General features: G+C 44.6%; 1 protein-coding gene across 1 annotated transcript in view; it reads right to left on the bottom strand.

Annotated features, from left to right (window-relative positions):
* The window catches only part of N4BP3 (NEDD4 binding protein 3), an 86,492-nt gene that overhangs the window by 24,714 nt on the left and 34,235 nt on the right, over positions 1 to 27,543 (bottom strand). The window contains exon 2 of the mRNA XM_086931812.1: positions 12,486 to 12,893. Coding sequence (XP_086787938.1) covers positions 12,486 to 12,863 — 378 coding nt within the window. The 5' untranslated portion in view covers positions 12,864 to 12,893. The remainder of the gene's footprint in view (positions 1 to 12,485; positions 12,894 to 27,543) is intronic.

Raw genomic sequence — 27,543 nt, 5'->3', positions numbered from 1 at the left:
ACGTTTTGATAAATGGACATGTTTCACCCTCGAACTCACTTTCTCGGGGCACTCTCCAGGGATGTCCACTATCTCCCCTACTATTCACCCTTGTCATGGAACCCTTGGCTGCTAATATCAGGCAACATCATCAGAACCTGGGTCTCCGGTGCTTACTCCACCCAATCCTCATTTCTCAGTATGCCGATTATGTCCCCTTATATATTAAAGAGCTGCATCAGAACCTCAATCCGCTATTACGGGAGTTCGTTTGATGTGGTGGCCAATCGGGCATCCATATCAACTGGGCCAAATCCCAGATCTTCCCGTTGTCCACCAATGCCACACCATTTGAAACGGATTTCCCCATCGAGTGGTGCAATGATGACACAAAATATTTAGGGATATGTGTCATGACAGACCGCGACAAGCCTCAATTATTGGTGTGTTAATGGAACAGATCAATGGCTGCAGCACTCTATGAACTGCACTTGCCTTGACCATGGCTGGGCGCATTTCCCTTATTAAAATGATAATCCTCCCCACATTTTTTTAAATTTATTTCTCAATATCCCCTATGACCTTGACCGGCATTTTATAGCCGCTCTTCGGTCAGAACTGATTTGATTAGTGTGGGGCGGTAAGCAACCACGCATACAATGGGACACACTCATGAGACCATACTCACAAGGAGGCTTTGACATCCTTAACTTTGAATTATACTATATATGTGCCCAAGCACACTATGCTCACTTTTGGTTTCACTCTCCACGGTACACACCTCATGTTGCTACTGAGCACTGGCTTGCCGACCCTAATCCACTTGAAGGAGTCATACTGTCTAAGGTCGAGCTCCGTGGGTCTTGTCCATCCTCTTTGGACTGCACAATCAAAGCCTGGTCCCGCATTACCAATCGCTTACATGCACCCTGCCTATACTCCCCATTACTCCCACTTGCCTACCATCCAGAGATGTCATTACTGCAAGAAGGAGTATTTAAGAAAGTTGTGCATGCACAAAACATCAGTTGTTGGGGTGATCTGTACCTTAATGGCAAATTTCGTACTGTCCAACAACTCTGCCCTGACTCCCCACATTCCACTATGGAAACATTCCTATACGACCGCCTGCGGCATGGGATTCAAGCCTGCACACTTCATACCCATCGGAACCCGCAGTAGTGGCCCCACTGCATCATGTCTTATGCGCGTTCACTGCCTCGCATTTAGTGTCCACGCTGTACCACACGATTTATGTTGATACTGACTACCCTCAATGTGAAGCCCGCACTAAATAGGCGACAGAACTGGAACACGACATCACTGGCACACAATGGTTGTTCTGTTGCAAACAGATGGAGAAGATTTCCTCCAACAGCAAACTACGAATCATTCATTATACATTCCTTCATCTTAGCTATTATACTCCGGTCGCACTCCATAGCTTTGGGTTGAGCGACACAAACAGATGTGACAGATGTAAGACAGAAGTCACTGACTTCCTCCACCTGGCCTGGGGGTGTCCAGAGGTTCACACATACTGGTGGCAGGTCTTCACGGCGCTAGACTGCATGACTTCTATGTCTATTTCCGAGGTCCTCACTTGTGGCCCTACTAGGATACACTGAGCAAATCCCAGCCCAACATTGTAAGTTTGTGTCCTTTAGCCTAATTCTAGCCAAACGTCTAGTGGCTTGTAGATGGTGTCGGGAGCGGGTGCCCAATTCAAGGACTAGCTTGGGGACAGGATACTATGGCATGACCAAACCTGTACATATGCTGTGCTTCTCCCACGTTCCGCACGCCCTTGCGTCATCTGGGGCCCACTGCAGACGTACCTGTTGGAACACCCAGACAGCATTGAACATGTGTCCTGAAGCCAACTTTCATCATCTTATGATTGACGAAGTCAAGGCAAAATATTTTTCTCCCCCACATGATCCCTTGCGGGTCATACTCATCTTATTGATCTACGTAACATTCCCGGACATCTGGGAGGTCCTTTTAGAAATGTTCAATTGTCCTAGCTGCCCAACTGTATTTGATTATAAATGGTACACATTCCATCTGATTTATTTTTGTTCACATTTGTTTATTTTCTGCTGTATGACCACTGCATATGCTGAAACTGTAGTTGTGCAATGTTGATGAAAAGCTTCAATAAAAAAAAAAACATAGGCAAACACCGGAGTTGGTGACATAAGCAGTAGCCAAGCACCTATTGTAAAAGAAGAGAAGGTGCTTCACAAATACATCTCATGAAAGAGGATTCCACCTTCTCATGCTAGGTCGAAAGTGGCCAAAGGTTTGAGCGGGTTTCGCACTCCAAGCTCCTTGCATGATGCCAAAGATTCCTAAAAATGGGTGACCAATAGTCGGGTGGACCCCATTCAGATAATTTCCCCAATCCTACCCACTCATGCAGAGGTGATAGACGAATCACTTGGAAAGTTGCTATTTGCAACTATTTTGATTACTTACCTAATTATTAAGCAGAGCAAAGATTATCGCATCTTGGAGGAGACATTTTATCATTAAGAGATCAAATTAAGAGGTTAAGTGGAGCTGCTCTGGAGCTGGGTAGGTGACAAGTACCTACATTTTCGGTGAGGTAGTAGAACATAACAACCAAGGCCTCAATCCAAAGCCAAGGCGGTGCTTGTAGGGTGAAAGCGCTCATTGGTTTAACTGGCAGAACTTACCGGTCTCTCCGCAAGGTACCAGGCATTGACAAACTCTCTGACCCTGAAGTAGGAACCTCAAGACAAAGTCATTGACTCGCCGTTTGAAGTGAAGAATCCTTTCAATCGATAGATGGGGATGAAGTGGTCCAGCACTGCTAAGGAAGCGCAGTCATTGCCAAATAATTGACTCTAATCAAAGGCTTCACAGTATTATGAAAGTCCTTCCTTTTGTCCCACGTTGTAAAAGGAGGCACTTCCAAGGGAAGTTCAAACCGTCCAGAACAACTTCAGTTGAGGCTAAAAATATCACTGATGCTTTGGTGGCCAAGGCTCTCACGATATGCCACCTCGCAGCACAAATGGCACTCAAGTGGAGAGGAGGCAGAAGCAAGAGGGAGGATGGAAAGGATAATTCCCCTCCACAACCAATATTAACCTCCTCCAGAGGCTTGCAGATTGTGGAGTCAAATGAGCTAAAAACTTAAGGAAAGACAGAAACTTGTTGACCAGTTTTATTCCAACATCCACAACCTTGTAACTATTTTTGTTGTTTCAAACTGGAATAGAAGTTCACCTTCCTTCCAGAAGGAGGCGCTTGTGAACCTCTCCCAGAGGGACTGGCAATGCTGTCTGAGCCAGAGATAGCATTGTCGGGGGTAGCTCAGGAAGTTGTAGAGTATTGTGCTACAGGCCCAGGGTTATGCCAATGTTGTCCTATGGTGAGGATATTCAGATGTCCTTTGTAGCCTGTGTGAATTTAACAGTGTGCCAGTGTTTGGTTATCCTAAACAGTCAATGGAACGAGGGTGCCAGAGAGAATACAATCCATATCAAGCATGGGTTTGCCTTCCAACCTAGTATTTTCACCCCACACGAATCCAAAACATTATTCTAGGATGAAGAAGGCTAGTTAAGTATAGTGGTTTCCATCTACTGAGGATTCAGTAGTCACTGGTTGGATGTTAGATATTGGGAAAGAGGGATGTGGGTGGAAAATCCCAGTGGCAATTGCCGTGACTTGATAAGTAATCACAAGGATTGTGCTGAGGACCATATAGCACTTTTTGGTTTCTTGCTTGTTTACTAATTTTAAGTAAAAATGAAGTTCTGTTTATTTTCTAAGTAATAGCTCTGACTGGATATTGAGTTTGTGTTTTACTTACTTTGTCATATTAAAGATGAGTTTTTACCCCCACTATCGCCTTTTAGAAAAATTCCTGACTACTCAGCTTCTAGAATTCACAAAATTAACACAGGTTTCCCTCTCTGTCCCATTATTTCATGGCTTAATATTATGGCTTAATTCTAGGGCCTCTCTCACAATACATGAACTTTACCCTCTTACACTCTAGTTTTCACTCACGCAATTTGTGACAGAACCTCTTGTTTGTGCAGTTCTTATGCCTTTGCTTGGATTGTGCCACAAAAAAAAAGGATTACTTCCACAACACGGACATTTTCAATGCATGTCTTCTTTTCTTGACAGAGGGTACCCAAAAAAGTTAACTTACTCAAGCTAGGGAAAGAGCCTGGTTTTGCCCCAGGGAATCACTGTTAATAACAAGTACCAAGACTCCACAGTCTTGAAGGACTGGAGAAGGACTAGGAGCATTCAATTCAGCAAGAAAACCATTTGCAGTGGAGGAGCCAATTCCTTCCAAGAGAGGTAATCGAATGGAGAATCCGTCCTACAATCTCAAAGACCTTCCGCCTAGGGAATCCCAACGCTCCACTCGTCGCCTTTGGTGTTTCTAGTCCCTTTCTATTTGGTGGCTAGTTCTTCATTATCTTTTTAGGTTGTCTTTTGATACTGTCCCAGTGATGGCCCTATCAAGTCTGCTATTGGTGCCAAAATGTTGCCGCACTAAACAATAAGTGCTGTTCCAATATCTACATTGGAGATGGCTAATATCTAGTAAAGATCTGCTTGTACTACGACACCGCGATTTTTATATCTTAAGGAGAGCCTACTGGTCATTTGGATTACATTGCTTTTGCATATGCTTTTTGCAACTTTCCTTCACAAGAGCATGGCACTGTTTAAGCATGTCACTAGTCCTTGTGCACTCGATGCAAACATTCAATAGGAGTCGGAATGATGCACAAACAGCCAATAGCATGAGAGCACCAACAGCATAAGAACTCCTCTGGGTGGAGCCACATACTCCACTATGTACATTAAAAAAAATAGGCCACTAGAAGTCTTAAAGACAGCTGCCCTTTCGTCCGCAGTACTAATTTTATTTTATTTTAAAAGTTTTTTATAGCGCGAACATGACCCTTGCGGGTATCGGAGCGCTTTACAAGGAGAGGTAGAAAAACAAAGTCTTAATAAGTGTATGTCTTTGTTTTCTGCTGCAGTCAAAAAAAACCCATGACCCAAGCCATTAATTGAGGGTGTTTATACAGTCTATGGAAATGTGTCCCCTCTTTAAATGCATGGATATATCCATCAGCAGCTGGGAGTTGACCAGATAATGTTTGTATAGAGTCGGGTGTGGGGCATCACAGGTGCAGCAATTTTAATAACTTTTGATCTGCAGGAGTGATAAAATATATTTTGGGAAAATGGGCAAATCTTGGAGAAGGTGGATCATGTGGCAGGTACTCAAATTCATGTTTATGCAGCAGAGGCCGCAGCATCAAATGTTTCAATTGGCCCTGCTCAGTATAAACACTACTAATCTCTTGCAGTACTGATAGGACAGCCTCAAGAAAGATTCAGTTGTGCAGCATGTTTTGTATAATTATGGATTTGTCACAATCTACCATATGCTGCCAATCTGTAAATTGAAAGGGATGAAAAATTGATCAGTACGCTGAGTATGAAGTAAAGCTCCTGACACTTTTCCAAAGTTACATTGTCACCTTTACCCGGCTGACTGCTTACTTTAGGCATGAATAAGCAATCCTCGTACCCAGTTATCTGTGTAGGGTGGGCTGGGAAGAGGCCAACAGCGGCAGAGAAGTCAAATGCAGGCATATGAGGGCCATTCCCAGGCCAACATTTCTTGACAGCCATATAAGATAAATGTACATACATGGATTGAATTCTAGACATCAGTTAGTATTTATCCTAAAAATCTGGTGTGAATCCAGATGTTGTACGTGTTTGTATGTTGGACACTACTGGCCTACAGAAATAAAAACGTATTAAATAGAATTTAAACAAGGTGAACATTTTAATTTTCCCTCAGTGCTGTAAAAGCAGTAGTTATTTCAAGAGAGCAGTCATGATTTAGAGTTTGAAAATCACATTTCTTTGTATGGTCTAATGCATTGAATATGAAAGTATCTCCAACTGAGGCATACATTTTTTTTTATCTACCATGTAAACAATTGTAGGAACCCGTGGATTTGCTAAGGCTTTAATGTGGGATGCACTCTTTCTACAGACTGGGATTCCACGAGGTTTTTTTTGTTTCCTCAGTGTTATTTACCTTTGCATTAAAGCCTTTTGCTGCATTACGGAGGGGGAAAGCTCATGTAATTTGTCTTCAACATGGATATTAGTAATTTCAGTTAGTATCATGTCCAGGTTTGATATGATTTGATTTTGTGATTTGTAGAGCGCGCAAATGCCCGAGGGCGTCTTGGCACTGACACAGATTGAGATACCTGACTGGTGCCCTCTCAGGCGAAGATGAAAAAAGCCAGGTTTTTAGGTTCTTGCGAAAGGACCACAGTGAGGGGCTGTTTTTCAGTTCGACCAGCAGTTTGTTCCAAGTTTTAGCAGTGTTGCCTATGAAGCTTCTTCCCCCCCACCTTAGTTGTTTGAATTTAGGGGTTATAAGGAGCTTCGCACTACTAGATCTTGGCGTCCTGATTGGTTCATAAGGTTTTAATTTGTCTTTTAAGATGCGTGACCCTGAGCCGTGTAGTGTTTTGTAAGCTAGACAGGCTGATTTGAACTGAATTCTTTTTTTCTACCGTGAGCCAATGTAGGCCTCTCATCCTTTTGGCTACAGGATCGAATTTGGGGATGTTGAGAATCAACCTGGCAGCCGCATTTTGTAGCCTCTGTAGTTTTAGTAGCAGCTGTTTTTTTAGCCCTACATATAGAGCATTGCCATAATCTAGTTTAGATAGTGCCAACAAGGTGACCAGGGTTTTAGTGGTGTCAGGTGGGATGTATGGTAAGAGTTTCCTGATGAGTTTCAAAATATACCAAACAGTTGAGGAGAGGTTATTTATTTGTGCATCAAAGGTAAGTTTGGAGTCAAATATGACACTCAAGTTCCTCACGTTGTCCACCGGCGAAGGACAATTGCCAAGGCTGTCCGGCCACCAGAGGTTAGACCAGATGTCCGGCTCAGCCCCTATCAGCATAACCTCCGATTTGTCACCATTCAATTTTAAACAGTTGTCCGGCATCCATTGACTGACCTGGACCATGCAGAGTCTGAATCTTTCTGCGGTCTCAGAGGTGTTGTTTGAGATTGACACCACTATTTGGCTGTCATCCATGTAGGATAGTGGGATGAGCCCACAGTTCCGGATGATGATGGCTAAGGGGGCAACATATAAATTAAAAAGGGATGGGCCATGGCAGACTGAAAGACTTTGAGACACATTCCCCAAGTTAAACTGAGAACATTCTATTTCCCTGGAAGGAGGCTATCAAGTTGGTAGCAGATGCATGAAGGCCTAACTCTTTCAGCCTGCTAATAAGGATATCATGGTTAACAGTGTCGAAGGCCGCCGACAAGTCTAGCAAAATGAGGGCGGCCTTCCCTCCTGCGTCCAGGATACCCCTAATTTCCTCTGCTGCCATCACCAATGCAGTCTCGGTTCTGTGCTCCTCCCGAAACCCGTACTGTGAGTCATCTAGGGCATGTGTGCTACTGATAAAACCAGCCAATTGAGAGTTTAGCAGTTTCTCAAGAATTTTAGCCTGAAACGGAATTCTTGAGATTGGCCGGAAGTTGGCTGGAATGGAGGGGTCAAGGTTAGGTTGCTTCAATAAGGGAAGGACCGAGGCTGCCTTCCATACTTTCAGGAAGCAGCTGGCCTGAATTATGTTGTTGAAAAGTGGTAGGAGTTGGGAGTTCAGCAGATCAGGGAACATGCGTAGGACCTTAGGCGGACAGGGGTCCATAGGGCATCCGGATTTAATGGACAAGACCAGATGTCTGATCTCTTCTACTGAGGGTGCTGAAAACTTAAATTTGGAAGTGGAGGAGCTGGGGTCTGAGTGACTGTCCTGAGTGATATACTCAGGCTGATTAGCAGCCCCAACATCTGGGATGGTGTGCTGCTGGGGAAAAGATTCATATATTAATCGCACTTTGTCCGTGAAGAACTGTCTTAATTTGTTACATAGGTCTGTGCTACCAGTGACCTGTTTGGCCGCGGGTTCTGCTAGTTTTTTAGGTTTCGCCTGGGGCACGGAGCTCCTAGCTCCGCCCCCAGGAGAAATCTTTTGTTTTGCAGTATGGGGGACTTGAATCCGCCCTCTGTTCCATTGGCTAGCTCCATAAATGGAGGCTAGCCATTGGAACAGAGATCTGTCCGTCATTCACGGACCAGATTCGTGGGCGTTCCCGCGATTTTTTCCCTGGGCGTTCCCTCTGTGTAGTCATGCGGCGGTGGGCGGAGTTGGTTTTTTTTTTGTCTCGGCATCCAGCTCATTCCGCGGCCGACCGCCGCCGCCGGAAGTCCAGTTCCAGGTGAGTGCTTTTGATTCCGCCCCCCCCTCCCGCTGTCCGTGTGCCCCTTCCCGCCCCCCCCTCCCGCTGTCCATTTGCCCGTTACCGCCCCCCCTCCCGCTGTCCAGCCGTAAATGCTTGTTTTCCCAAGCTAGGGGTTTTGTGGATCTTGTGACCTCTGGTGAAAAGAGAAGTGAATGTTCCTCCCAACTGCAATATGACTCAGCTCTGCAAAAACCGGAGTTTCAATATAAGCCAATACAAAACACGGTCTTTCTTTTGAAAACCGAAGATTAACTTAGGTGGGCTTCAAACACCAACGTCAAATGTGGGCAATTTAAAATACGATCAAGCAGTGTAAATCAAATTTAACAGGTTAGACTGCAAACACAAGTAAGGATTTTCAACATCAACAAAACTTGCGAAACCATGTGTAAGCGCAAATGTTGAGGGTGTGTTTAAATTAATCCTTGATGTACCATTCCTGCTTTGACGATCAGAGAACTAAATATTAGGAATATATGCGTGTCATCATTGGTTACGTAAATGAAAAGCGGTTCAGTCTCCTATCTTTCTCTCCAGACAAAGCCATGAATTGGCTGTTTTTTTTCTTGCTTTTCTTGTGCCCGTTCCCGCCCCCCTCCCGCTGTCCGTCCGTAAATGCTTGTTAGTTTATGTAACCTTACAATTGGTGTGTCGCGACAACGTGTTTCCTATGTGGGCACTTTACTTCTGGACCATTAGTTATTTTCTAAATGCCTATTTCGTATAATTTTTATCATTGCTCTTACAATAAATGTAATATCGCAGACCTTCGTAAAACATCTTTTGGCTGTTGGTGGCAGGCGCTGGGGCTGAAGAGAAGACGAGCTTGATCTTAAGTTTCTCTTTCATTGGGAGCCTGCCTAAGTTACTAAGAGGCCAACAATTGTTAAAGGGCCGTATGTCTGCCCACCTGCACAGCTGTACCCTGAAGTTACAGATGCACATGGTATGTTCCTAATAAAATGATATACTGCTAAGTCTGTTTGCCCGTTCCCGCCCCCCCCTCCCGCTGTTTGTTTGCCCGTTCCCGCCCCCCCCCCCCTCCCGCTGTCTGAAACTCTCTTCAAAGGGGGCCCTATTTAGCAAAAGGCCAGATATGGGAGACCCGGGGGCTGCTCATCCCATTCTGCACCAAGGGGAGTTGTTAGCATGGCAGCTGCAAGTACAAAAAACCTTCACTGTGTGTTTGAAAAATAGCACACGCTGTAGTGCTGGGAATTACATTGGTGCCTGCGTGTTTTACTTCCTGTTTCTTTTCCCACTCAGAGCCGCAGTTCGATTGAGATGTGGCCAATTTTTGTCCCAACAGCATTAGATTATTACCAAAAAAAAAATAGAATTCGAGCAAAATATGACATTTACTTTAGCTACACATATGCTATTCTTTCTCAAAACAATCTTCAACCATAAATAGCTCGCACTTGACCCCTGCAGTGAAAAACTGCACGTGTCTTGGTGATTATGTGACGGCATTGATTAATTTAAAATGCCTTATCAGCACACTGCAACAACGAGCTGAAAGAAAACTAAAATGTGTACGTTTTTAGGACTTTGAATTTTTGTTTACATAGATATTGGTCTCTTCCTACTAGTCGAAGTGCTTGAAAATAAGTCCCACGGAATCAGACAGTTGTTAGTATTTTAGTGTCATTCAAACCGTGATTGGGGGGGGGGGGGGGGGCTGATCCATTCCTTTTAATTTCAGTGTATTGTCGTATTTGTGAAGTCGAACTTGGAAAGCGACTACCCGGTTACAGTTCCACAAAGCACAAAAAGTAGACTTGTTATGGGTGAGCTACTGCACCATAGAAACTCATCATTTCAGAGCTGTGCATTTTGCACTGTCAGGGGATCACAATCATCACATCAGATACAGAACAGGGTCTGTGCCTCCAGGGCTGGCACGGTTGTGGGAGGAGGAACGAGACTGGGGGTCTGCTGATGTCTGTGTGGAACAAGCAGGGTTGCCTGAATGAGTGCGATCTTGCCAGGACCTATGGGAATGGGTAACCTATCCGTAGAGAACTTCTTTCCATTCAGATCTTTCATTGAACACTTTCTCAGCGCTTTGTATTCACTGCAAATGATTCTGTTCGTATTAGATCAACGGCTCTTGGTATGTAGGATGGATAGTCGAACCAGTGAGCTCATGTCTAAGCGTACTTTTAAAAATGTAAACATTCATGACATTTTCGAATTCACTTGGTAGAAAAGTAATAGTTTTGGATGGGAGTAAATGTCAGACAGATACACTTACCTGCATGGTTAGTTCTTAGTTCAGGGCTCACTTCTGTCCTCAGACTGTGAGTACCTTTCTCCCTAGCAGTGGGACTGAGATCTGTTTCTCTAAGCTTGACGCTGCTCTGTACGCCACCTTGGGTGACTTCACCTTCATCCTCACAATATCGATAGGATAAGTGCTGTCCAGTTGATATTAGCATAGGATATCACTTGGTGGTGACGAGTGCGAAGAAGGAGGCGGAAAGCACGAGCTGAAATGTATTTTCAACGTATCCGTATCCATGCCATGTGTAATCTTGGGCTAAACAGTTTGTCAACTCCCTCCTATCTCAGTAACATTGGTAGCGCCAATATGGTGCTGCGAGCTATATATGTACAATTGCACATCAGCTTAACAGTGAATCTATATTCGGGTAAACTCTGGTGGGTATAAAAAAAAGTTCCTAGTTTTATAAAAAAGGCACGTCTTAATAAAAGTGCTCCCATCGCCGGAAAGTTTATTTCCTGTAAGGGGGGGGCTCCCTGAGTGGAAGGGACCTCTGCTGGGGGGATTACCGTTCAGTGCAGCCGGCACTCTATGGGTGTGTGTGTGTGTGGCATTTGCGAGAGATTAAGCTATTGACATTGTAAATGACAATGCCATTTATTTATCTGTTTTCAAAACCAACACATAAATAAAAATGTTGTCATTTACAATGCCAATAGCTCTAACTTTTGCAAAGGCGAAACCGTTGCATTGTAAATGCTTGTTTACCGTAAAGAACAGTTGTTTAGTAGCGTTTTTGGCCTCGTTGATTTTTTTAACAAAAAATGCCGATTTTTCTTCTATGATCCAGTTTTTATAAGTACCTAGGGTTTTGGAGTAGTCAGCTTTCTCTTTTGACCCGTAGTTAGCCCTCCATCTCCTTTCCACCCTTCTGCAAGCCTGCTTTTGCAGTCTTAGTTTCTCTGAAAACCAAGGTTCAGAGTGTTTATTCCTTTTTGTTTTTTTTAATTTTAATGGGTGTGACTGTCAGTACTGCAGATTTAATACAGTTCTCTACCTGGTGTGTGGCTGTGTCGCAGTCTTTGTCTAGTTCTAAAGTAGTGGAGCTGAGCCGTGCGTGTAGTTCAGCTAAATCAATCTTTTCCCAATCTTGGTAAGGGCGCTCCCCCTCCCAGGTGGCGTTCTGACGCTCTTGTCAGACACTCGGGATTATTTAGGGCATTTATTACACCTTGTTGTGGAACAGGCTCTCAGGCCACAGCATAAACATAGGACTAACAGGAATCTTATTTGTTAATGTCGTATTTATTATTTTGTTTGGGATTTTATAAATGGTTACTGTCATTTTCACGACGATTGCACATTACTTTTTGGTAAAGGCCTATATAAGAGTGGCAGGTTGCAATATCATACATGTGGGAAAACCTGGCGAAGGGGAACCAGAGAAGGAAACTACAGGGGAGGAGAGTGTCGGAAAAGACCAGTGGTAAATATATACCTAACATGGTAAGAAAGTCTTGAAAGAAACGAGAATCTGGAGAGCCTAAATGAAGAAGGCAAAGTCGGTCTTGGTTGAATGGATATGAAGCGGTCCAGGACGTCTGTTTAAAACTAGTCAATAAAAAGTGGACACATTGAAGTATATTAACTTTAAATGAATACAGTCCAAAAACCAAAAGGGGCAGGAGGCAGGTCAAGAGAGCAGGAGAGTGAAGTAAGAAGAGGGAGCAGGGAGGCAAATAGACTGAGCCAGTATGTGAAAGAGAGGTGGGCTCACCTAGGAGAAGCTAGAATTATCCGATGACACCAGGGGGAGATTAGAAAAGGGGGCCTGATACTAAGGGGAAGCGTAACTCCATGTGAGAAGGAAGGTACTTGGAATGTAATGAGCTGGACACTCACCTTATCATAGCGACCCCTTTCGGGGAGAGAGGTCTTCGTGAAGTCAGTCCCCCGGCGATCTTTACAGTGGTTATTAGGATAGCCATTCTCTCGCTCATCCACGCTGTGCTCTCGTCGAAAAGGCAGTCCTCCAGCCAGCTTGTTACCACTTTTCCAGTCCTTTTTTGTGATGTTCAGGTAGCTGAGAACCTCCCGTTGGATGCCTCCTTTGTTAAGTCCGGGCTGTCGACACCCCTGAGGGATTCTCCGGTCAAAACTTCCATCATCCGCAAAGTCCTGTTTTTCGATCAAGCTGCCAACACTTCCCATAGCACACTGGTAACTTACAGGGTCACGAAGGCAACCTGGGTCATAGGTCACATGACAAGTCTGAGCCATGGAGAATCAGATGTAGACTGAAGAGCAGAACTGCGTATGGGAGAGAGGAAAAGAAAAATGTGTCAAGATGTTAGAGTTTAAACCAGTGTCTCAAAAACTCTACCATGGACTTCTACTAACCCCAAAGGCATGCTATGTAGTGCTACCACCCCCAAAAATACACCCTGGACAGGTGGAGAGTGAAAATCCCGACTTTGGTCTTCTGCAGCCTCCATAAACCTACTCTGCCCTGCCATCTCCACATTCTCCTTAATGGGTCATTGCCGAACCCTTTAATGCTGCATTGGGCTTGCCCATAGGATCAGACTCAAGACTTCTGCCAACACTCTCGGGTACATTTGTGGTGTCAAACAGCAGCTATTTTGCAATGCTGTCCGCCAGAGACACGCCATACTCGAAGGTGACTATTCTGACAGCCCACCCTTGGACTGGTTATTGACAGATTGCTCCCTGGACCGCTATTCACCTTGCTGAAGAACTGTTGATCCTGTTATAAATCACCTGGTGTGCTGCCATTCGCACGCCTGGCACCAATACTACTCCTGCTACTCCACTTGTTATCCACCCTTTACTTTTGCTGTCCAACCTGCACAGTCACCTACTACCAAACCAGGTTGCTGCTTAACCCATTCAACAACTCTATCATTCACTGATGCAGTTTCTGCTCAAACACAATTTTTCTACCTGAACTACTGCTGGCTCCCTCAACCACAGAACTGCTGCCAGACCCAAATCCTACCCTGCATTACCACTGCTGCCTCTGCAAAGCCACAACTTCGACTTCTTCCAGTAACCCCACAAACTGTGGATAGTCACGAAACCCAACCCTGGTCTGTTACCGAAGCAACACACACTATGACCTGCAAAGGAACCCACACCCACACTTTGATTGCTTGGATAATGACAGCATCCCTTGGTGTTAACACCACAACCCAACATAAACTCTTGTGGACTCTTATAACCACACATCATATGGCAGCCAAACCTAGAACCGCACCCCAGACACCGAGGTGCTAAAACCCAAGCTCTGCTTTACCAAATAATATAAGCATTGCCTTTGCAACATGTAACTGCTCACCAACTACAACCTTATAATAGCGTTATTACACATTAACTACTCTCCCGCGCGCTCTACTTTTACACAACAACAACCAATGCGTCATTAGTGATTATACCCCTTCCACTGTTACACCTTAACTACTCCTTCAGGGATGTGCATTATTACACAATTAATACACGCTCCCTGCACTGTGTGCATGTACCTTCTAATTGCATCCTCCCTCTGTTAAGCGTTCACGCGCTATTCTGGAGAAATGCTGCACTTGACTTTAAAGGCATTTTTACACAGGCAAATGGCGCCCTGACTCAGGGCCCCGACTGTTCAGAAATAATAAAAGCACAGAAGAAAATACTGCACTTTTCACAGTTTAGAAGTTGAAATAGCAAAATATTACAAAATGTCACCCCTTATCCCCATGCAATGTTGGTCCTGCACACCGGTGATCTCTTCTACGCAGCGTCAATGGGTAGTGGCCCACTTCCGGCAACCCTCTGCACCGAGAGCTGACCTCTTACCTCGAGACAGATTCAGCCCCTCCAACAAGGTTAGGACTAGAAGTGGGCGTAAAATGCAGTATTGTAATTGCACGAAATTACAGCAAAAGTATGCGGAATTAAGCGAGGAGTGTAACCCTACGTTTTCTCAGCACAAAAGGCACCATTATGTCCAAAATGGACCAGAGGAGGATGCAGTTTTCGCTAAGAAAATAGCACTAAATGCAACAGATCACAAACAGCAGCAGCTGCTCTCTCTGTTCCTGTGCTGTTGCAGTAGACATTTTTTGCACCAAATTCTAATTTCCACGAGGGGGCATAAGCATGTAAAGTTCTGTAATTTCGAGTCACAATAGTAAAGCAAAACTACTCCCATTACTTCAGCATAATTAAAATGTGTCCCTGACTTTGTTCAGACGCAAGTTACTTGCACAGAGCTTAACTATGCTGCTTGGTCACTAACTCCACAAAGCAGGCCCTCATTTGGGGGGTGGAGTACATCAATCCCTGTGTATCCAGTAGGCAGGTCCTTCTTCAGGCAGCCTTTAAATCTCTTCTGGTAGGGTTTCGCTTGAAGTTGCCCCCTAAATGAATAGGAGACCAGCAATCAAAGATCTCAGCCCTGGCACACAAAAGTCCTCTCCCTCCCACACTAATGTGTGGGATCGGGGACTCATCAATGAGAATCCTTGATTCATGGCGCTGTGAGCAAGGCAACTGATCAATATTTTTTCTGGACTAATCAGTTCTCTGCCATGTGAACATTTTAGAAGCCTCCTTCAATCAGATCCTATATGACCAGGTGTCTTCCAACAGCTTTCACCAAGCTGGTTCCAGATTGTATTGAACTTAGCGTGTATGACCCAAACAGGGAAAGCCACATCCTTTACCCAAATGTAGTAGTGTGTGGAACTGGAAATGTCAGGACAGAAAAAGGAAGCTAAATTGCAAAGGGAAAGAAAAGGCATCCCTGACCCCTAATTGCTACAACTTGACTGCAGTGACATTCTTGGGGAATGGGCAGGAAGGTTCTGGTGTTTACTACCACGTGAAACCAAAGAAAGGATATAGCTGGCACACTCAGCAGGTAGAGTCTAGCTATAGTAGACATAGCTGGGAAAGATCAGCTTAAGTCCAGGCCTGCTAGCAGGTGGAACAAAGAACTGAGGCAGCCTTAGCTAAAGTCCTTCATTAGGGTAGAGTCTGAGAGCATGCACCAGCGTCTCGGTTGTATACCGAAAAGGGCTTGGGGCACACTTACCATTTGTGCAATTTTGCGTCCATCTTATTTACAGGCTCCTTAATTAGACAGTGCAGGTAAAACATTTCCGGTCATTTCTGTGGAGCAGGGACCAAGTACAGATCGATTAAAGTTAATCTGTTCCCGTACGCTGCTCCCGAAGTGACTGATGTACTAATCCCCCCTCCCGCTCCCCGCCTGCTGCTCTCCCCATAGCGATTGCACTTTCTTTTTAAATTGACCGATTCTTCTAAGATCGGTTAATTAAAGAGATTATATATGTATATATATATATATATATATATATATAAATATTACCTACTGGCGGTCGCCAGTAGGTATATATAGTTAGAATTTTCAAAAATCCCATAGGGAAAAAATCCTATGTCTAATAACTTTGGCGTTTGTGGACGGAATCGGCTGAAATTCAGGAAAATGGCACATTTTGTTTCTGAGCAGCCCCTGAAAATTTGGGGGGGTTTCGTCAAGGGGGGGCCGAGAAAAAAGGGGGGTCCCAAAACGCGTTTTTCCCCTGTTAATTTCCATAGGCCTCACTTTTAGCTCGAACGGCTGAATGGATTTCAACGAAACTTGGCAAAATTGTAGGGACTGTTAGCCCGATGTGCCTTTGCTAGGTCTCAATATATGTGCTCCAGTGGATTTTGAGAAATTAACGTTCAAAACAAGATATATATCTGTAACAGCGCTCCGGGCTGCGCTCCGGTCCGCTTACTTTTCGCGAAACGGAACTTTGCGATGCGAAGCTGATTGGCTCCCCGGTGTCTGTCAACATTCTAAACAGTCCGGAGCGGCCGCCATCTTATCGCTCGGTAGGATCGAGAGAGAAGAAGAGGTGAAAAACGAAGGGGGAATTTAATGAAAGGGGGCGAGGTATACCCCTCTTGACCCCCTAGGAATGTTGTTGGGGTTATTAAAGGGTCCCGTGGGGAAAATAAAAAAATATATATTTTTCACGGTAGAAGCGCTTCCCGGGCCGCGAACTGGGCCGCAAACTGGTAGCGAAACGGGAATTCGCCATTTTGTGCTTCGTTTTAATTAAATTACTAGGTATAAGGGGGTGCGGGAGACGTATCCTAATCCCTTATGTTTTCTGAGGGTGGCTGAGGAGGCTCATATATGTTGATACATGTCTTCCAGCGGCTGTGCGTGAGCTTTTTTTTTTTTTGCTGCGTGACGTCTGTTAACGTTCGATTCGATGGAAATCAGGAAGTGTTGACCGCCAATTTGTCAGTGCGATAAAATATTTTGTTATAAATGAATCCTTATTGATAAACATTGTCTGCGCCATCTTGCCTTTTTTCCAATGCCACAATTTTGTTGTGCACGGCAGCCATTTTAGATGCCAGGCCGGTCCCAGGCTATCACCTAGCCCTGCGGATGTAGTTTATGGCCCCAGCTGTAGAGAATCCAGACATGCCAACCCTCCCGATTCAGGCGTGAGACTACTGATTTCAGTGCTAGTCTCCCGCCTCCCGATTTCTGCAAGCAAAAACCCGGGGGCATATTACCAACAACTAGCGATAATTTTTGTCTCTAACTTGTTTAGAGACAAAAATTATCGCCGCACATCGGCGATTTTTATCGCAGATAAACCTTGCTATTAGCAAGGTTTATCGCAAATGCGATAAAAAACGGCCGCAATGCATGAATATCGCTGAAAAGTCAGCGATATTCATGCATTATCGAGCAAATGCTCTTAGCCATGTTATCCACCACCCATTGGATAACATGGCTAAGAACTGCTCAGGGCAGGCGTTAGCTTTTGGAGATACTCGCGCTTAGCGCGAATATCTCCAAAAGTTGGTAATAGGAGATAGCGATGTTAGGGACTGTTTCCAGTCGCTAACATCTTGGCACGTCCACTTTGCATGTCATTAGTGATAAATATCACTGACATGCAAAGCGGGGCCCAAGATGGTCGCTATCTCCTTTTAGCTGTCACTAACTGGTGTTAGCGACAGCTTGGTAATAGGGAGATAATTTTATCTCCGCTTTCTTGGCTTTTAAAGCCAAAAAAGCGGAGATAAACCCCCTTGATAATATGCCCCACGATTCCTCGGGGGTTTCAGCTGACAAGGCTTGGTATTGTGTTACGTGGTAATTCTTCCAGGAAACGTCAGAGGGTCGATGCAGGGGTTCTAGAAGGGGTGATAAACCATTTAAGCCTCATGAACAAGCGCATGGTCTTTTAAAGATCTGTGAAGTACTCGGGCGGCGGTGTGTGTGTGTGTGTCCTCTTTCAGGAGCGGGCGGGGGGGGGGGGGGGGGGGCACTGCCAGCAACTTGCCAGGCCAGGCAGTGTTCAACACTTGCATCACCCTTTCTCTGCCTGCTATTGCGCTCCATGCTTCGGAAAGGTAAGAAAAAGAACGTGCATTTGAGTTTGAAATGTCCGATCCTGTAGCAGTACACTTGCAAAGCCCACACATGACAATAACCCGATTCAAGGCCCCATTCACCCGATTTTTAAAAAATATATAGCACTCCAACAAAGTAGGATTATAAAACTTTATTAACTTTTAAATATAACGAACGGAACAAAAACTGTAAAAACATTTAAACATTTTTGACAAAAAAAAGCAACAATTGTCAGAAGCTGTCTTTTGTGCGAATAATCCCAAGGCAGCACAACGTGCTGAGTTCTGGACGGCACCCAGGTGATGTCACCTGGGTGCCGCACTGGTTTTTGGTTTCCTACAATGCAGCTCAGAAAAATAGCGTGGGGCGTCCCGGGTGGTGCGGGGGGAGGCCTCGTCAGTAGCGGTCTGTTGTGCGAATAGTCCCAAGGCAGCAGAACGCGCTGAGATGTGGATGGCACCCAGGTGATGTCCAGTAAACTGCCGCACTGGTTTTGGTATCCTACAATGCTGCTCCGAAAATTGGCATGGGGCGGCCCGGGGGGGGGGGCGTGGGGGAGGCGGCGTGAACGGGCCTCCCCAGGTGGCGGCCATCCAGCTGAGTTGCGCCCGCTCTTGCGGCTACAGCGTCTCGCTCACCATGTAGTTGAGTTGCTCCCACTCTTGCAGTGCAGCGATATGCGGCTGCCACAGGACTCTTAAAATGGCGGACGGCTCTTCACTTTTTGGGACTGGTCCACTAAAATGGCCCTGAGACACCTTGGAACTCGGACGCTTGCCTGCTAGGGCTTGGGCTCCATTCTCGAAAGCGTCCCCTCAGCCGTGAAGATTCTACAAAAGTCTTGGGGGCCCTCGACTCCTGCAGGCTTCCGGTGGGGAGCGGCTGCCATGATTGCTCGCAGAATGACCACGACGGAGCCACGAGATGGTGGTGCTCTCATGCTGATGCCAGCTTCAGTCTGAATCATCCAGAAACAAGGTGGGGCTTTCATCGTTTGGGAAAAAAAAATGTTCTAAACCAATGAAGTGTTATTTTTAGGTCATATGACCAAGCCTTCCATCTTTAGGAAACCAAAAGTAAAATGAACCAATGAAAAGTTTTATAAACAAGTCACATGACCTGTTATGCGGCATAGGGCTACAAAAAGCGTAGAAAATCCGTTGGCACGTGAGGCGGCGTCAGTAGCGGACCGATGTGCGAATAGGCCGAAGGCAGCACAACGCGCCGAGATCCGGATGGCACCGAGTTAGTGTCCAGCAAGTTGCTGCACTGGTGTGGCTATCCTACAATGCTGCGCCGAAAGTCGGCGTGGGGCGCCCCATTGGCCTGTGAGGTCGCGTCAGTCAGTGGGGGCTGTGCGTCTCCCCCAAGATGGAGGCTCCTCGGCTGCAGTGGGGCGCCCCTTATCTTTTCACTCGCCGTCAAACTGAGTTACGTCCGCACTTGTAGGCCGAAGGCAGCACAACGCGCCGAGATCCGGATGGCACCGAGGTGGTGTCCAGCAAATTGCCGCACTGGTGTGGCCATCCTACAATGCTGCGCCGAAAGACGGTCTGTCCAGCTGAGTTTCTCCCGCTCTTGCGGTACAGTGACTCGAACGCGCCGAGATCCGGATGGCACCGAGGTGGTGTCCAGCAAGTTGCCGCACTGGTGTGGCCATCCTACAATTCTGCGCCGAAAGTCGGCGTGGGGTGCCCCGTTGGCTTATGAGGTGATGTCAGTAATGGACCGATGTGTGAATAGGTCGGAACCAGCACAAGGCGCCAAGATCCGAATGGCAAGTCCTGGATGTTGAGTGCCATAGTTGAGAGTTCTGAGCAGTGCTTGTAAGACTGTCTGAAGCTTATTTGCACCTGCTGCAGCTTCACTATTGCCCTGGTGTGGCCAAAGGTCGTCGCACATGACATAGGCGGCCGGCTCCCGAGGTCCGGCGGAACTTTTTTCCTTTTCCTTTTTGCTTCTTGTCCCACAATCCGTTTCATCTGAAGACACGACCAGGTCCCTGAATGTGTGCAGGGGGACGTTATTGATTGAATCAAAATGGCGGCTTGACACAAAGCTGACTCAAGCGTTGCTGTTGATGCTATACAGACAAAAATTGGTTTTCAGTTTGTACATTCTTCAGGATTTTTTTTCCCATCCAAGGCTGATTGAGAGTTTGTAGAAAAATGGCTTCAGGTTTTCCACATACTACTCTTCAACATTCTTCCTAAATGTAACAATGTGAGACTCACTAGGAGAACGGCTGTTTATCTTTCCTTTCAAAATGCTGCCAACAATATTTTCTGAATGGAAGACACCATCTTGTAGCATAAAGGGCCGAAAGGGGTTCTGGTCTGGCCGATGGTTGGTGGAGACATTTTGACTATATCTTGGACCTGCCCGGCCTTGCCCAAAATGGCGCCGGTATAAATGGGACTCGTAACTCCTTGTTGTGTACTGGTTGAACAACCTTGATATCACGAGATATGAATGCAGTTTTGATGCTCATGGCGGGCGGGGACGAGAATTGATTGATTATTTCGACATCCCTATTGATATTAAGTTCTGATGTGTTATTGATTACTGTACTATTGAAAGTTCGAATTAACGTCACCCATGGTACTTGCACGCAAATGTATATCTACATAACTTTTTTGTAAGTGGCCCTGTCGTATTTTAATTACAAAATGTACTTCCACCGATTCCGCAACTGTTAGACACCTTAGTTCTTGCAACCTAATGGCTCGCTCGTTACGTTCCTCTATAATGTAAATGTCTCCTCATCATATACGATTTCAGTTTGCTCCGTGGCCGGCCCACGTGGTTATAGGCCCGTATTTGTATACTGACATTTTCACAATAAAGGTTTTTAAAACAAAACATGGTAGTAGTATTTACATTGGTAAAGTTTTTACTTTTAGTCACTGTTTTCGAATCAGTAAAAGGCAAGTGAAATAAAGCAGTCCAATTACATGACGGATAAAAGGTATAATATGTAGGAACGCAGTAAAGATAAATGGTCAAGGGCAGTTGTGTTTTCCACTCCTGCAACATAAAGTGATCGATAAGAATCTGATAATCAGGCGTATCGGCGACTAAGACAGCAGGCCGAGTCTCTTTTACTCAACGGCTCCGTCATGGAACGAAGAAACGCCCTTTTTCTCGAAAAAGGAATATATTTTACTTGCAGGACAGTTGTAAATTTTCCGGGAAAGTACATTAGCCTGGAATATTATAACATATATGTTTTAAAAAAAAAAGTTCGAAATCAATAAAAAGCGTATTTTTTAGGTCATATGACCAAGCTTTTCATTATTAAAATAACAAAAGTAAAATGAACCAATAAAAAGTTTTATTAACAAGTCACATGACCTGTTATGCTTACGTTACGCGCTGCGCGCCGCGCCCCGGATCACTTCCGGGTGCGCTAACGCGGCGTGTCATATAACGCATTACGCGACAACGTAGGTCAAGAATATAGTCAAAATGTCTCCACCAACCAGCGTTCGGAACACAACCTCTTTCAGCAGTCCAAAAGGTTCTGTAAAATGACAACAGAGGGGATAGGCAACAAGAACCATCAGTCAAAGAGGGGAGGGCAAGTTCTTCTCTACCGGGTCATGTTGGGGCGCTACCGGAACTGATCGAATTGGTAGTCTACAGTGTTTCTGGATGTTTCAGACTAAAGCTGGCGTCAGCATGAGAGCACTACCATCTCGTAGGTCCGTCGTGGCCATTCCACGAGTAAACATGGCAGCCGCTCCCCACCAGAAGCCTGGGGGAGTCGGGGGCCCCCAAGACTTTTGTAGAATCTTCACGGCTGAGGGGACGCTTTCGAGAATGGGACCCAAGCCCTATCAGGGAAGCGTCCGAGTTCCAAGGTGTACCAGGGCCATTTTAGTGGACCACGCCCAAATCTGAAGAGCCGGCCGCCATTTTGAGAGTCCTGTGGCAGTCGCTTATCGTTGCATCGCAAGAGCGGGAGCAACTCAACTACATGGTGAGCGAGACGCTGTAGTCGCAAGAGCGGGCGGTAAATAGCTGAATGGCGGAAGAGGCACAGTGTAGCAAAAGCGTCCGGAATGGCAACTAAAACGGTAAAGGGGCGCCCCACTACAGCGTGTCTTCAGGTCAAACGGATTGTGGGACAAGGTCCAGAATAGAAGAGTCATCAAAAGGCAAAAAGTTCCGCCGGACCCCGGGAGCCGGCCGCCTATGTCGGGGGCGATCTCAGGCTAAACCGGTGCTATAAGACTTGGGGAGGGGGTCGGAGCCAAGCGTCTTCTCCGAGTCCGTGCCATCACACCGCCCCTCGGGGGCCATCCGTCAAGCGGTTTAGGGAGGTACCATATCACATTGTTTTCAAATGCAGTCAGGTCCACAAACGACACTCACTTACTTTGAGAATAGTGAAGCTGCAGTAGGTGGAAATAAGCTTCAGACAGTGTTACAAGCGCTGCTCAGAACTCTGAACTATGGCACCCAACATCCAGAACTTATGCCATTTGAGAATGGCAGTGACATTCAAGCAACTCAGGGACCAAAACCATTAACGTACTTTCACGTATGAAAATCTTACTTGGGGAGGGGGCAGGAGCGAAGCGCCCCCTCCCAGTCCGCGCCACCACACCGTATGTTGAAAATCTGAAGCCATCGTTCTACAAACTCAACCAACCTTGGATGGAAAAATCTAGAAAAATGTACAAACTGAAAACCAGTTTTGGTCTGCATAGCATCAGTAGCAACGCTTGCTATCAGAGTGCATGAGTTTCATGCTCGATCGATTGAGCTAGCCGGATCGGGCAATAAAAAGTATAAAATAGTTATGTAAATAGTTATTTAATAAAATGTTTTACCCGGTTTCTTTGCTGGTGTGTTGTATATATTTTTAATATTTGCATAGGGTTTGTCGTTATTTTGGGCGGGGTGGGTGACGGAGCCGAACTGTCTTGCAGCCCTCATGGTGTGGAGCTCAGTTCATCTCACTATTTTCGTATTTCTCATGAAGGGTTGTTCCTAATATTTCTATTTTAGCGAGGTCAAAAAGAGATCCAATTAGTGGCCTACTGATTTTGCTCGATTAATTTTATTTTTTTACACGATTTTTCACTATCTGCAAAGACTAAACAGAGTATTGCGACTTTGTGCTTGTTTGTAAATAGAGAATGAACCAAAGAGAATCAATTGTAAAACAGTAAATGCTTGGATAACAATCAATCAAATGGAGAGACAAGCAGGCATGACGGATTACAACAGGGGTAAAGGCCTGCGTTAACTACTCTTCACTATCTGCAAAGAGAGAGTACTACTAAGAGAAAAGAGGGGAGGGGGGCAGCGTTCAAAGCACATCAGCGTGCATAAACACGAAAAAGTTTTTACCTATCACGTACTTGACATTTTACAGCTTTTGATATTTGCTATTAAAAAACCAATGAAATTCACTGAAAAAACCATAGGTTATAGGCCATATATAGTTAGGAATTTGCATTTACAAAACCTTGAAAATTCACTGAAAAAACCATTGGTTATAGACCATATATAGTTAGGGATTAGCCTTTTCAAAACCTTATTTTACTCACACAAAACCATTGAAATTTCATATATAGTTAGTTCCACTAACTATATATCGCGCACCCGCAATCCACTGCTGATGATGTCACATATTACATCATTCATGACATGGTTAGTGACATCACTGATGACATCACTGATGACATCTCAAATGACATCACTGATGACATCTCAAATGACATCACTGATGACATCTCAAATGACATCACTGATGACATCTCAAATGACATCACTGATAAAATCACTGATAACATCTCATTTGACATGACTGATCACATCACTGATGATATCATTCATGTGATAATACCATGAACCTCTTCAGACTCTAATATAACCTTAGATACAATCAGTGTAAACAGACAGTCACAGACTGTCACTCATCCATGGAGTTACTCACACACCTAGTCAGTTATGCAAAAAATCAATCACACCTCCATTTTCTCAACTATACAGTTATACACACCTTACTTATTCAAACATATACTAACACATATTTACTTTACTCTCTTATACAATCCCTGATACATGTTCACAATGATCCATACAGCCACTCATACATTCACTGGCTCTTATGCACAGTTATTTATATATGTCAACTCTCACATGTACTGTGTTTTACATATGTACTTACTTTGACATGTAGCACTGAGATATCCATTCACTCACTAATACACTCATGCACAGTCAACCGCCCATACAGCTGTTTCCACATGCACTGTTGAACCCATACATATAGTGAATCAACTACTCACACATCTATGTACAGAGTCACACACCTCCCAGCCACCCATACACACACACTCAGTTTCCCATACAAATACTTGGACAACCAATGAATAACCCATACAGTTACTCATATAGCTACTGATCAACATATGCAGCAGTTTGTAGAACAACAGATATAATGATGCACAAATTAAAACAGTTTAGTCACTAAACCATGCACTCAGTGAGACACATTTAATCACTCACTCATACAGTCAGTCATGCACCTACTAAATCCTTCATCCAGACACTTATACATCCACTCATTCTTCAATATGTAAGACATATTTTAACTTTACAGAAACATACAGTCACTGGATGTTGTCATCAGTGATGTCATCAGTGATGTCATTTGAGATGTCATCAGTGATGTCATCAGTGATGTCACTAACCATGTCATGAATGATGTAATATGTGACATCAGCAGTGGATTGCGGGTGCGCGATATATAGTTAGTGGAACTAACTATATATGAAATTTCAATGGTTTTATGTGAGTAAAATAAGGTTTTGAAAAGGCTAATCCCTAACTATATATGGTCTATAACCAATGTTTTTTTCAGTGAATTTTCAAGGTTTTGTAAATGCAAATTCCTAACTATATATGGCCTATAACCTATGGTTTTTTCAGTGAATATATATATATATATATATTAAAAAACGCTAGGCCTTTAAATTTGAGCGAGATCGCTTGGACTATCTGCATGGCCAAATCTTCACCTATGCAAAGCGTTACGAAAATGTAAAAGCGAGAGCCAGGAAAACACGCACCAATGTACCAAACAGCGCTCCTATCATCCCATCCTCATCTGATGCAAGTTCATTAGGAAGTGAATCTGAGAATGAGGGGGCAAGAAATATGCCGTTGGGGTTTACCGCACTCTCCATGGCCCAAGAAGTGAGTTGCATGGGTCAGGACCGTCGAGACACATTGAGGTCCAGAGGACAGACTGGCGGTCAAAACGCCAAAGGGCCAATAGGAAACGAGGCGAAAGGAGGAAGTGCAATGCAATGAAAAACAAGCAACAACCAAATGAAAAACCGATGGAACAAAAAAGCAACGAAAACACAGGCGGCAGCCCCTGCTCAATAATGAATCTCACCACAACAACCCTAACGGATAAAGAATCAAAAATCTTAAGTTTGGGTCTATCTTACTGCCCTCCCTGCAATTTTAATTACGCAGATACAAGAATGGATGCCTTCCGTTTTGTGAGGAAACTTAAGCTTAAAAAATATTTCAAGATACAACCTACTAAAAAGAAAAAACTGGGAGCAACTGAAATCAACCCACTCTCTTTGGAAGCTGGAGACCGATCTGACTTTGATGATATATGGGCATTACAAGAAGAGACAAATCCATCGGTAATGGTCCCCTTAGTCAGATCAAAAATCGATCAGGCGGTTTGTGTCACTCCTTTCAAACCAAAATCTGTGTTCCTTCCCATAATGCCTCATGACAATATTGACGTTTACCAAGATTTGGTCACTAAAGATCTGAAACAGTTATACATCACAACTAATAAGAGACATAGGGTGATAAGCAATCTCAACCAAGGCTACAACACCCTTATAAAGAAGCTTGAATCCGATAGCAATATTGTGATCCGCCAAGCGGATAAAGGTGGAAATGTAGTTTTGTGGCCCCGACAGATGTATATACAGGAAGCGGAGAAGCAGCTACAAGACCATTCCTGTTATAAAAGAAGCAATTTGGGAGCAATAAGACTGGCATTGGAAGATGCTAAGCTTGTTGCATGGAAGAGCGGGAATTTGATTACAAAGGAAGAATTTGGGTTTCTGAAGAAAGAATTTCCAGTTATACCCTCATTTTACTTGCTTCCTAAAGTTTATAAGCATACAGAGATTACTCCCGGGAGACCAATAATTTCAGCAATTAATAGTTCCACCGAACACATGTCAGTATACATTGATTATTTTTTGCAGGACAGTGTAAAGAACCTTGATTCTTATGTGCAGGACTCATCTGACTTTGTCAGAAAATTAAATGACTTTGCATGGAATGCTAATTGTGTGCTTATGAGTTTAGATGTTACGTCATTGTATACGTCTATACGACACATTGACGGTATCAGAGCTGTTAATTATTATTTGAACAGACGGGCGATCAATTTTTCTGCTCATAACTCTATGTTAATTGCCATGATTAGGATCTGCTTAGTACAGAATTAATTTCTGTTCAACAATCAGGCCTATCAACAGACTAGAGGGGTAGCTATGGGGGCCTGTTTTTCTCCCAGCCTAGCGTGCTTGCACATGGGCTGGTGGGAGGAACAGGTCCTCATGGTACAACATCAGGCCAGCATGAAGAATCATGCTCCCCTCTATTTGAGGTATATAGATGACCTTTTCTTTATATGGCAAGGGACAATGCAGGAAGCACATGAATTTGTAGAACAACTAAACAGCAATGACCTGAACCTTGAATTTACATCCACCATAAGTACATCTCAGTTATGTTTCTTGGACATAGAGGTTTACATTGATGCAGGAAAATTAGCGACTAGGCTGTACAGAAAGCCGACTGCAGGCAATACTGTCCTGCACGCGGCTAGCCAACATCCCCACCATTTGATACAAAGCATCCCCTTTGGGGAGATGCTTCGCATCAAAAGAATATGTAGTGACGAAAGGGAGTGTGCCAAAGCCATGGAAGCGAGTAAATTACGCTTCCTGGCGTGGGGTTATTCTGAAAAAACAATCGCCAGGGCAATGGAGCGCTCTAATATTATATCAAGAGCCCAGATACTGGCACCTAAACCCAAGCCGGGCTCTATCCATCCAGACACTCTCTCAGAATCCTCAAGGGTGGTGGTCACATTTAACCAGCAACACAAGGAGATCCGGAAGATCTTCAGTCGCAACTGGAACCTGGTGACGGGGGATCCTGTCATCGGAGGTCTAGTTGGCAGGAGACCGGAATTTTCCTTCAGGAAATCAACCTTCTATGTCAGACAGGCTTGTCAAAAATCATCTGGAACAACCTATATCTAAGACATTCATGACTCTGAGAAAGGGTTTTTTAAAATGCTCCAGTTGCAAGGCATGCAAAAATGGGTGTAATAAATCACAATATTATACACCATTCAAAGATGATCCTGCGCTCATCACCAATCAGTTATCTTGCAAAACTGAGTTTGCTGTTTATGCGCTGCAGTGCCCCTGTGAT

This window comes from Lissotriton vulgaris, chromosome 7 (genome assembly GCF_964263255.1).
Source record: "Lissotriton vulgaris chromosome 7, aLisVul1.2, whole genome shotgun sequence".
Lineage (NCBI taxonomy): Eukaryota > Metazoa > Chordata > Amphibia > Caudata > Salamandridae > Lissotriton > Lissotriton vulgaris.
Note: the sequence above shows the minus strand (reverse complement) of the source record. Positions and strands in the feature narration are given on the sequence as shown.